This window comes from Balaenoptera physalus (assembly GCF_965194825.1).
Source record: "Balaenoptera physalus genome assembly, chromosome: 1".
Classification (NCBI taxonomy): Eukaryota; Metazoa; Chordata; class Mammalia; order Artiodactyla; family Balaenopteridae; genus Balaenoptera; species Balaenoptera physalus.
In genome coordinates, this window is record NC_138882.1 from 108,070,247 (window position 1) to 108,083,108 (window position 12,862).

Below are 12,862 nucleotides of genomic sequence, written 5' to 3' on the forward strand. Positions count from 1 at the left end.
GGAGATTGTGAAAGAGAAGGTAAAAAGGAGAAACTGCAAAGTTCTACTTTGACTGCAGGCAACTCTATTTTAGAAAGAAGTACATATTTAAGTAGAGAAATTTGGAAACATATTCTCTAAAAACTACTGACATCTGAAAACTTGAAATTCATGGGAAGGCTTTGTGAAACTCAAGTGGTATGAATACCCCTACTTGAAAGTCACTAAAGAATATTTTTAAAGAATATCAAAATATTAAATGTACCCATTGTGCACATAGGGTCCAATCAACAGAATTACTTGGATTACGTCGTTATTAAAAAATGAAGATGCATACTGAAATATCAATACAATTTCAGATATAGAAGTAGGAATAGAAGTACAATTTTGTTTGAGGAAAATAAACATCTTCTAGAACTTCACAAAAATTTCTTTGCAGTAGTCCCTTTATTTTACCCAAGCTGAGACTAACAGTAGCGACACACCCAAGCCAAGATTAATCATAAACCCATCATGTACACTGTTGCCCTTAAATCTCTTGCTCCGAAATTCCCAATCTCTGCATTCCAACCTACCTCGTTAACACTGCCACACACCTCATCAGAAGCAGCAGATATCATCACTGGTCTTAAAACCCCCAAACTTATCACAGCCCCTCCAACAGCTATACTAAAAGTGTAGTTTGACTCTAAAATAGAAAGACATTTCATGCCTTATGTGTTATAGAAATTAACTTATAAATTTACTCCCTGAAAATACAAATAGCAAGCAATACTATCATCATCATATTTAAAACAAATTGAACTCAACTGTCCAAGGCCACAGAAATCACTGACAAGAATTACGATTATGTACATGGAGTAGTTTTTTTCATTACACCTTTTTATACAGACTAATTCTGCACTTTCTGAATGTTTTATAATATCATCCTCTGGCTCTGTATCTTGTACTATGTTTTTTTGTTTTGTTTTGTTTTAATTTTTGAATTTTATTTTATTTTTTTATATATCAGGTTCTTATTAGTTAACTATTTTATACATATTAGTGTATATATGTCAATCCCAATCTTGTACTACGTTTTAATCATTACCAGATTAAGTCCAAGATAGAACTAAGTCTGAATGAATTCCTCACTATATTACAGTACGGCATATTTAGCTGTTACATAAAACTAGTTTCATTTGAGTCACAACCTCAACTGCCTACAGGGACCAGGAAATAATCTAAATGTGGAACAGGCTAGGTGTAAGACAATAGAGAGTGATGAAAAGCATTCTGTTCTAAAGGCAATTATTTTTTTAATACTATAAGCCAAACAAAAACATACCTGGGGCTGATTTGGCCAAATTTACTAGGGTTGAAATTTTGCAGTTCTCATTGTTTAGCTTTCACAACATATTCAACAGATTCAAAATCAATATCTACCAAATACCCACTAGAAAGAAGATACATATAATGAGACAATGCTTATTAAATGTTATTGTTGACACAACAAGTACATGTGTACAAAGTTGTCTCATTAAATTTTACGTGAGATTCTAGTAGTGATTAGAATTATACACAAATTACAGATCAAATCTACATCCGTAACTTAATATACTATATCAAAAAAAAAACACACTTCAGGTGAAAAGAATATTTTATTTCAATACTTTAATACTGAAATCTGCTATCATACATATTCACCAACTCTTAAATTTCACTGTCCCTATCTATCTCAGAAGACAGTCAAAGTGAGATTAATAGGACGAAGCATTCTCAGCAAATCTAGAACTTTCTGTACTTCATCTCCAAATTTAAGTCAGGTCCTTTAATAAGTTACTGCTTATTCACTGTTCTATAATATTTATGAAATGATTAGTGCAATACATCATTGAGGTATCATTTAAAAGGCAAATACCCTATAGATTTGGATTTGTCATCCCAATTCCTTGGCACTCAATAATGTAAGCGTCTTTAGAAGCATCTTCTTCATCCTCTGATTTCTTCACAGTAAATTTAGCCTGAAACCAGAAGAGCATTTAGTATATAAATAATATGAAAAGCGATAGAGGGACGAGGCCACAACTCCAGCTTAAATAGGCAGTAGTTAATACCAAACTCATTTTATTGAAGAAGCTAGAGATACAAATATCAAATGACTCATGAGAAATTCAATGGCCTAGATATAAAATATTCTGTTCCAGAAGCATGGTCCGTGTTCAGGGGTATACATACCTGTGGAGTTCTGTCAGAATATACAGCCTGGGCCCTACTCCATACCCACTGAATCAGAACCCCCAAGGAGTACAGCTTAAGCAAATATAAATTTTAAAATCTCAACTGTTAATAATAATGCATCTCCACTACCTACTTCCTAAAATTTTTCTAAAACATGGCACTGAAGCATTTATACTTCTTTTATCTTGTCAAGTATCAAAATACCCTTTAATTCCCTCAAATTTTCTTGCTAATTTAATTCCCTAAATATACTATTTAAAATACCTAGTTCAGAGCAGAAAGGTAGAGGGAGGTAACAATTAACATCTTCATTGATCTTTATTGGGCTTAACATTGTATTTTTCACTTAACTAATTCAAGTTTGGCTTTGAAACATTTGACCTCTATCATTGTATTGTGGAAACATGATTTTTTAAAAAGCAAATGTATTCATTCTAAGAAAACTGAATTAAAATCAAAACAACTGAGTAGGCTGACTGAATTTGTGACAAAGGGATTTCAAGTATGCCTAAAACCTTTTGATTCTCTGAAATACAATTTGAAAACCACTACTCCGAGGTCCTGTTGAACTGTAATATTTACAAATTATTCCAGTCTCAGTATTATGTGGCAGTGCACTGACACCCTGGACACTGAAAATTACTGTTGAATGAATAAACACTGAATCTGAATTCTGAGCTAGATAGACAATTTATATAGTATATATATTTTTCTCAAATTATAAGCACTATATAAATATGAAACACAGGTAACAATTATGGAAATCATTTCTAGCCTATATATAAACTTACTGAAAACTACAAAAATTTAGAGTTGGAAGGAGCCATAGGGACTACAGCACACTCTCTGACCTTACTGATGAATTATCTGCACTGAGACACAGACTGATGAAGCACCTTTGCCCCAAATCACTGAGTTAAAACACAACAAAGCTGAACAAGAAACCAGAGCTAAAAATTCCAGTTCACGGCCCTTTCCACTGTGTATTCACTTCAAATAACATGTGAGTGTCTACTATGTGCAAAGTACTGTAGAAAGAATGAATACAGGGCTTCCGTGGTGGCACAGTGGTTAAGAATCTGCCTGCCAATGCAGGGGACACAGGTTCGATCCCTGGTCCGGGAAGATCCCACATGCCGTGGAGCAACTAAGCCTATGTGCCACAACTACTGAGCCTGTGCTCTAGAGCTCACGAGCCACAACTACTGAGCCTGCATGCTACAACTACTGAAGCCCACGCGCCTAGAGCCCATGCTCCGCAACAAGAGAAGCCACCGCAATGAGAAGCCCGTGTACCGCAATGAAGAGTAGCCCCTGCTCGCTGCAACTAGAAAAAGCCCGCGTGCAGCAATGAAGACCCAATGCAGCAAAAAATAAATTAAATAAATTTATTAAAAAAAAAAAGAGGGGCTTCCCTGGTGGCGCAGTGGTTGAGAATCTGCCTGCCAATGCAGGGGACACGGGTTCGAGCCCTGGTCTGGGAAGATCCCACATGCCGCGGAGCAACTGGGCCCGTGAGCCACAATTACTGAGCCTGCGCGTCTGGAGCCCGTGCTCCGCAACAAGAGAGGCCGCGATAGTGAGAGGCCCGCGCACCGCGATGAAGAGTGGCCCCCGCTTGCCACAACTAGAGAAAAGCCCTCGCACAGAAATGAAGACCCAACACAGCCATAAATAAATAATAAATTTTAAAAAAAAAGAAAAGAATGAATACAGCCTTGCCTCTGCTATTAAGAAGATCACAGTCTACGTGGGGAGACAAATAGTAGTTACAAAATACAGCATAAGTAGAATAATAAAAAATACAATTAACTATCTTTTGACATCAAATATAATTTGCCTTTGCCTCCTATCAAGCCTTTTCCCACAATTTAACCAAAATCTACCTATCCTTTCTAGTAACAACAAAAAAAGTACATATTATTAAGAATCATACAAATAACATGTTAGGAGTAGGGCAACCATGGCTTTGTGCTTGGTACACCTCTGTAATGCTTAATTTCTTAATACTACTGTACATTATTTTTATAATTTTTTAAAATGCTTAAGGTCAGCACCTTCCTTCATACAATTCTGAGTTATAAATTTTATATTATTTTATAAAATTACATTATAAAGACTATGGTAAAATGGAAATATGCCACACATTACTGAAAAAAGCAAGAAATGAAGCTGTATGCATTAACTGCAAAAAAATGCAAAGAGAAACAATTTTAAGAGAGGAGGAGAATACCTAAACGTCAAGAGTGGTTTTACTGGCAAGGAGGAGTTAGGGACAGCTTTTTTCCTCTATTTTCTAAATTTTCTATAAAGAAATTAGTTTCAGATGAAATATACATGTCACATTTTTTAAGTTAAGAATCCTGTAGAAAAGGTATAAATATGAGCTTATTCAATGTTAAATTCTTTTTCACTAAAAATCATAAATCTAGGGAATTCCCTGGTGGTCCAGTGGTTAAGACTCAGCGCTTTCACTGCCAGGGCCCGGGGTTCGATCCCTAGTCGGGGAACTAATATCCCACAAGCCATGCAGTGCAGCCAAATTAAAAAAAAAAAAAATTATAAATCTACTTTTCTGAAGCTGAAAGGACTGGTAAATGTTAGAAGTCCAGCAAATACTCTAGTCTACCCCAATAAAATCACAAGAAAATAAAATAAAACATTTAAAATTTTTATATAAATAATTTAAGTTTATAGCCCACTGCAAATCCCTTGTGATTTGATTTTATAGTTCCCATTAAAACATTTTCACTTACTGGAAGGCAGTACCTACCACACATGAGCTTAGATGTATGCTCTCCCAGTTTGCTCAAAGCTCAGTCCTGCCACTAAGAAACTATCTTGAGCATTTAATTCCTCTGCCTCACTAGACTCATAAGTAAAATGGGATTAATAATAAATGGCCACCTAAAATGGTCATGCAGAGGGAGACAACTCAGCTTCACTTCTGAGTGAGCTCAGTGTCTGCCACATAGGAAGTATTCACCAAATGACAGCAATTACAATTACTATTAAGTTTTCTGTTGATTAAAATGTGACTCCAAATTGGCCAAAATGAAAATCAATTACTCTTTCTGATGAATACTCACCTTTGCTAGTTGTTCAGCAAAATGTATAGCCGTTTGGGTATGGAGCGTAACTGGTCCTGTTTTTATTCTGGAAATTCCACTGGCTAATGCCATGAAAATGATCAGCTATTAAAAAAAGAACCAAGAAGAAAACTCTCACACATTTACTAATATTTGGGGTTAAAATTCTACTGCTTTCCATATGAAAATACTATTGATACTAGAAATCAACATAGCTAAAAAAGAATTTCTATTTCTTTAGGTTTCCAAAAGTCTTAAGATGATACAAAACCTATGTTACCAAAAGTCTGTGGTGTAGCACAGAAATGCTTAGTAGCAGATCTCAATATAGATTTTTAAAATTAATGTTTCAGAATATAGAAAGTTAATAAATTTAATCAGACCAACTATCTTTGCAAGCTATTACATACAATACGAAACTTTCTTCCATACTCTAGAATTACAACATTTTAACACATAAATAAATACACTAATACAGAATTACTGGAGTGTAGACTAGTAAGAAGGAAGAGACTAGAAATAAGGAAAACTGTCTTAAGAAACTGGTCAAGAAATCTTGAGTAATACATTTCTAAACATAGACATCTGATTTGCTATTAAGGAGAAAAAACTATGGTAGAAAGGAAAATCTTATCAAGACAGTGCACCATAAAAAGATTTTATTTGAAAATATTCACTAGCACTTCTCAATGTAAGTAGACATGTTAAGTTTGAGAGATGTATGACACATCCAAGCAGAGATGTTGACAGGCATAAGAAATATAATGAGTATGCAGTTAAGGAGAAAGGTCTGGGCTAGTGATATAAATTTAGGAGCTGTCAGCATACAGATGGTACTAAAGCCATGAGACTGTACAAAATAACTGAGGGACTGAATACAGATAAACAAAAGAGGTGTGAGCCTAAGCCCAAGGGCTCTCCAAAATTTAGAAGTTGAGAAGAGGCAAACAACAATGACAAACTGGCAAAGAGACTAGAATGTATGGCTAGCGAGATACAAAGATAATAACAGTATTTCAGAAAGCAAGCGAAGAAAGTATTTCAAGAAGGAAGGAGTGCTCGATTGTGCCAAATGCTGTAGCCAGGTCAAGTAAGATGAGAACTGATATTTATGGTATATACGTTCCAGAATAATACCTAAAAAATGGATTGAACTAGCACATACCAATCAGTGCCTGAAAGTCAATGACTATAATTTACATTCAATCTAATTGCCCAATATTTGAATCTAATAGGCTTGAAGGTTTTTATCCTAAAAGTGTCATTACCTGGTCTTGCAGATACTCATCCACAGCACCGCCATGTCTAAGATTTGCTAACAGCATTTCAGCAGCTTCAATTCCAACCTTGTCTGCATTAACACCTACAACAGGCACAATGTAAAAAAAACTAAATTAATTACTAAGAGGCAAAAAGTTTAACATATCCCAGTTAGCACTGGTGTAATATCTTTTAGGTCTTTGAACTCACCCAATGCAACCTTTAGGATAAGATCTTCATGTATATTTAAGCTTCTGAGAGCTTTAGCATATGCAAATATTTTATTAAATGCACAAGTGGAAGAAAAAACAGGCTGCTTTGGTCCTGTTTAAGAAGTATTAATTATAGGGGGACTTCCCTGGAGGTCCAATGGTTAAGACTCCGTGCTTCCACTGCAGGGGGCATGGGTTCTATCCCTGGTCGGAGATGTAAGATCCCAAATGCCACATGGTGCGGCCAAAGAAAAGAAAAAAGAAGTACTAATTATAAAACCAATTTACAACTAAGTTATGACCCTACAGGTGTAACACTACACCTTGATTTCAAAATTTTAAATTTGTAATTCATATATGTTACAATTAGTCGGCAGCCGATTGCATTAGAATTAAAGGATTTTTTTTAAAGTCAGATAGTTTTCATCTAAGGAAGAACAGATAAAACTTCTCAGATCAAATATTATAAAGTTTTATTCCTTTAAGATTTGAATTATTTATTTATTTATTTACTGTGCCACGCAGCCTACAGCAACTTAGTTCCCCGACCAGGGATTGAACCTGTCCCCTGGCAGTGAGAGCACTGAGTCCTAAGCACTGGACCACCAGGGAATTTCCTGGTATCACCTAATTTTGAAAATAAGTCAGAAAATTTATTCCCATGTTCTACTTCCTACCTCTCTACACATACCACAAATATTTGGTACAATGCTGAATACAAAATAAGTCCATCAGGAGTAGTGGAATGTCAAATGATTCTTTTTATTTAATTTAAACTAAATGAACCCTTGACTACAAATGAAAATGTCCTTTGAAAAATGAGAATGTGGTTATTTTTTATTTTATATTTGGAAATTCATTTGACTATATGCATGTCTTGATAAAATTTACCAGAAAAGGGGAAATCAAATTTTAACCATTTTTTCCCTTACAGCAATTATTATCATAATATAACAAATTAAACTATCTTCACAATATCAATCAGGCAAGATTCATACATATTCCAAACCATTTCATTACATGATTGAATGAAATGGTTTGGAATATGTATGAATCTTGACTTCTTCGGTAAACCACTTTGCCTTTTCCATTTCTTCTTCTAGATGGAGATAGAGATGATAATACCCAAGTTGCAAACCTGTTAAAATTAGAGATAATATTTATAAAGCTTCTATTACCAAGACTGGTTCATAATAAGCTATTAAGAAAAATAGTTAATATGGAGTACCTACTATGTGTGTACCATACTAAGTGATAGAAACTGGTTCCTTTGCTAAGGAGACATCAGAAAATACTCATATATAAGAGTATTTGAGGATAAGTGAGTGCTAAGCTCTATGGTATAAACTATATATCCAATGAGATTTCAGAAAAGGAAATTATAGGTTCTAGAATAACTTGAGAAGGTTTCATGGAGCATGAAGGACTTAGGTGAGACCTTGAAGAATGGCTAAAATTTGCATGGAGGATGTGAAGGAGAAGGAAGGAATTCCTGGCTTTGTATCAATAGTATCAGAGAGCAGTAGACACCCTAAGGTTTCTCAAGGTTTCTCTGCCTAGGGGCAAAGTAGTTCTCAGAGCCATTCACATTCCTTCCTACCCAGCCAGCCTTGAAAGCGAATAATGGGATGAATGGATCTAACATAATTACCACATATTACTAGTGGTCTGTGGCAACTGAACAAAATGAAGTAAATATGAGAATTTTTCTTATTAGTATTATGTTCGAAACAAAAGAGCAAAATCCTAGTTTCTTCTGAAAACTTAAGGCTTTTCTGACAAATACTCTTCTGATATTCTAGAGGTTTCTTAAAACGGTCTCAATTTTGATGGTTTATAACGAATTAAAATGAATATTCAATGATTTGGGGTTTCTTCTAGCTTATTAAAAGGACAAAACTATAAAACAGTTATCAGGCTGAACAGAGGAAGCTAAAGGACTGATTATAGCATCACAGAGAGGCCATGAATTACCACATATACTGAAGGAGGAAAAAAAGTGCTTACTACAGGCTAGGCAGTTTCCATACACAAGAAACAGGATTGATAAACCAGAGGTATAATTCATCTTAGCAAATTGATTTGTCCCATAGTAAAGAACACTAACTGAAAGATGAGAAATCAACGAATACACAGATATTCAACAATGTAAAGACAAATACATTCTGTCCATACAGCAATCATATAAAGTTGGAAGGGATTCTTATACATAGATAATGGTCCAATCTCATTTTTCAGATAAGGAAAGCCCAGAGTCACCATGTAAGATAATGACAGACATAGGACCAAAACTTAGGTCTTCTTGCTCTCAGTTTAGTGCTCTCTGTTATAATGCACTGCCTCCATCTAAAACTGCAAGATTCCCTCAAAAAAAAAAACACACAAACAAACCTCACCTTTGCAACAGGATTAAAGAATGTTATAACTGGAAGGATTTCAGAGATTCTTCAGGCTAACTCTCTCACTCAATAGATAAGGAAACTAAGGTCAACTGAGACAATGACAAAAGCACGACTAGTTACAACTTACTGCTTCTAATACATATGGTGGTGTGCACAACCAGCCAAAGTTGCTTCTGATAATAACGCTTAAACATTAGGATTCAGAGTCTAGTAATTTTCTAGTTAATTTAAATCTGAAATAAAAAGGGGATCTGGATATTGGGATCCATCACATTCTCTGAGATGCTTAATACATAGACTACCTAGACTAAGAGAGAAGACCCCAAGGTCTTTGCATTTGCTAATGACATCTCCTTTGACTTAACTGCCTGACAGGAAACAAGGGCAGGCACCAGAAGGAGTCAGGCAACCTCAGTAAGTATGCTGCTCTATCCTCTATTCCCTCCTACCACTATAAGTCTAAAAATAAGTACTGTGCATTCTACATGAGCGTTGTCCAAAGACAACTTCAAAGTAAAAACCGTCTCATATGACAAAGTGAAAAAAAATGTTTATGGAATACTAGGAAAGAAAGTTTTTCAGGGCTGGCAGTAAAGTTAATTCCAAGTATTGCTCATAACAGAGTAACGGACCATTTATGATGTCAATGCAACATATCCAAAACTATCATCTACCCTGGCAAACTAACTCTACCTCCCATATTCACAAGTTTTAAGTATTTCCAGTTACCCAAGTTAGAAATCTAGAAGGTCATTACACTGCATCTCTCACCCCCCATTTCCAGCTGATCACCAAATTGTCTATTCACCCTCCTAAATACCCTTATATCAGTACTCATCTCTCTAGACTCAGTCCCTGCATTCCTTGGTGTAGGTCCTCACCATTTCTGACCTGAATTGCTGTAACAGACTCTTGTCTTCCTGCCTCCACTATGGTTTTCCTCTAATCCTCTACACAGCTATCACACTTACTTCCAAAGACCTGGAATTACATCCCTCCTTAAAATCTTTATGTTTTCAGGATGAAACCCAAACTCCTTTATATGGCCTATAAAGCCCTTCAAAAATCTGTTGACCTCTCTAACCTCAGTCTCTGCGTTGACCCAGATCCTGTACTCATCACCTATGGTTCTAGTTGCCCAAACACAGAACTGCACTTTTATGTCAGCACTTTCCTTTGTCCTTCTTCCTTAGCTCTCACTTTTCTATCTGGCTAACTTCTACTTATCTACAGAACCCACTGGAGGATCACTGAATGGCACAAGACAGATTTGAGGTCAATCAGCCCCCAAAGAATGAGCTCTTCTTCTCCTGTGTTCCTATGGTGCCCTGGGGATAGAACCACCACAGCACTGGTCTGTCTCCTCTGCCAGACTAAGCCAGGAGGCAGAAATGGTGGCTCTTACTTCTGAATCCTTCATACAAAGTACCTGGCACATCTTGGTATCCAACGATAATACAAACAAACTGAACTCACATTCCACCCAATGCCTGCCAAGCACTTACTACTTGTAACATAGGGTCCTAGTCTCTGCTTTATATTTTGCATTATCTTTGCCCTCTCAAGACTTAAAGATATTGCATGTAGTGGCTCACTGACCCGTGTTGATTCCTCACCGCACCTAACAAGTAATGAGTATACACTAAATATATGCTTTTGATCACTATTTCTCAAATTTTATAATACCTTAGAGAGCTTGTTCAAACAGATTCCTGGGCCCCACTCTCAAAGATTCTAATCTGATACATGAGGTGGGCCCCAAAATTGGTATTTCCAGCAAACTCCCAGATGATGCCAATATGCTACCTGTCCGCCAACCACACATTGAACAGCACGGTTTTAAACAGAATTCATTTATGTCCAGTCAACCAAAGGTGTTGATTTTACCTATTCTACTACACTGGTTAGATTTGACACCCAACTGTATCTAGATCAACCAACTGAGTAGACTAAGATTACCTGGTTTTTTTGTATTCAGCAGTAATAATGTGGTTAAATGGCATAGCGAGGGTAAGCGTCTTTTAAAGATGCTACAAAGTAGGAATAAAGCAATCAACTGCCACACAAACAGTGAAAAGTTCAATTAGAAGTTGCCTCAATGGCAAAAGTAACTTTAAATACTAACCAACAGATGCATACATGTATCTACTCTCCCAAATATACCAAATACTACAGAAATTTCCCTTTCACAAAAACATTCAGTATTTTGAAATCAACACTGTAATAACTGATGCAGGGAAGAACCATCAATAGATGCTAAAACCACTGGATGAAAGTTGTATTGACATAGGATAATCAGATGGTGTCAAAGTATTATCCCAGAGTATTTATTAATTATAAAGGGAAAAGGGGGAATTCCCTGGTGGTCCAGTGGTTAGGACTCCACGCTTCTACTGCAAGGGGCACGGGTTCAATCCCTGGTCGAGGAACTAAGATCCCACATGCTGCGAAGCACGGTAGATAGATAGACAGGCAGACAGACAGACAGATAGGTAGGCAGATAAATAAATAAATAAGGAACATTTATAGCAGACAGACGTGGAGAACACCACCTTAACCAAGTGATCAGTCAGCTGTACTGATAAAGGGCACACTGACATTACGTGCACCCTGATGTGATACAATAGAATGCACACAAAATCACCTGTGCAATATTCTTACTAAAAATGTTTAACCTGAATAAATCTAATCATGAGATAATCAGACAAATTCAAACTGTGGAAAATCCTAGGAGAAAATGGCCTGGACTTTTCAAAATGTAAATATCATGAAAGGAAAAAAAAGGTGAAGAGACTATTCTGTGGTTTAAAAAAAAAAAAACTAAACAGACATGACAACCAAATGCTGTGTGTGCTCAAAAACAAACAAGCAAGCAAACAAAAAACCCCATATTGCTCTAAAGAATATTTTGGAGGCATCTGGTTACGTCTGAATATAATAGACAGGGAACTTCCCTGGTAGTCCAGTGGTTAAGACTTCACCTTCCAATGCAGGGGGTGCGGGATCATTCCCTGGTCAGGGAGCTAAGATCCCACATGCCTCACCGCCAAAAAGCCAAAAAATATAAACAGAAGCAATATTGTAACAAATTCAATAGAGACTTTAAAATGGTCCACATCAAAAAAAAAAATCTTAAAAAAAATATACATATATAATAGACAGATTCTTTGGGTATAAAAATGGTAATGTGATTATGCAGATATTATTCTTTGGATGGACACGCTGCAGTATTCAGGGGTGAGACTTGGTACCCGCAACTTGCATAGAGATGGTTCAGAAACACACACAACATGTAGCTAAATGTTCATAACCAGTGAATCTAGGCAAACAGTGTATGGATATTCACTAATCATTCAACTTTTCTATAAGTTTGAAAATTTTAAAAGTATAAAGTTGGGGGAAAGACTGAAAATTTAATTGACTCTAAAACAGAATCAGTTAACCATATCCTTTCAAACTTGTTATCCATCATTCTACAACATCCTAATCCCGACAGATAATTAAAGAATCGTACACTAGCACTGGGAACAGTGGACGCCCTTCATTTAGCTATACCTCGTTTACCAAGCGATGATCCAGCAAACAAACAGCCAGTGGACGTCTCAGCAATAATGCTACACAGGGAAAAAAGTGTTACTATCTATGCTATAAATGTTCCAAAATTACATGCAAATATAACACAGGAGAACAGTGACTATTA

At 36.1% G+C, this 12,862-nt stretch overlaps 1 protein-coding gene across 4 annotated transcripts in view; it reads right to left on the reverse strand.

The window, feature by feature from the left end:
* Positions 1-1,312: 1,312 nt before the first annotated feature.
* Positions 1,313-12,862, reverse strand: part of RTCA (RNA 3'-terminal phosphate cyclase) — a 29,178-nt gene continuing 17,628 nt past the window's right edge. For all 4 annotated transcript variants that reach the window (XM_082452722.1, XM_082452721.1, XM_082452720.1 and 1 more), the window contains 4 exons: positions 12,718-12,776; positions 6,557-6,651; positions 5,289-5,393; positions 1,313-1,982 (listed from right to left, as the gene is read on the reverse strand). In XM_082452722.1, coding sequence (XP_082308848.1) covers positions 1,881-1,982; positions 5,289-5,393; positions 6,557-6,651; positions 12,718-12,776 — 361 coding nt within the window. In that variant the 3' untranslated portion in view covers positions 1,313-1,880. The remainder of the gene's footprint in view (positions 1,983-5,288; positions 5,394-6,556; positions 6,652-12,717; positions 12,777-12,862) is intronic.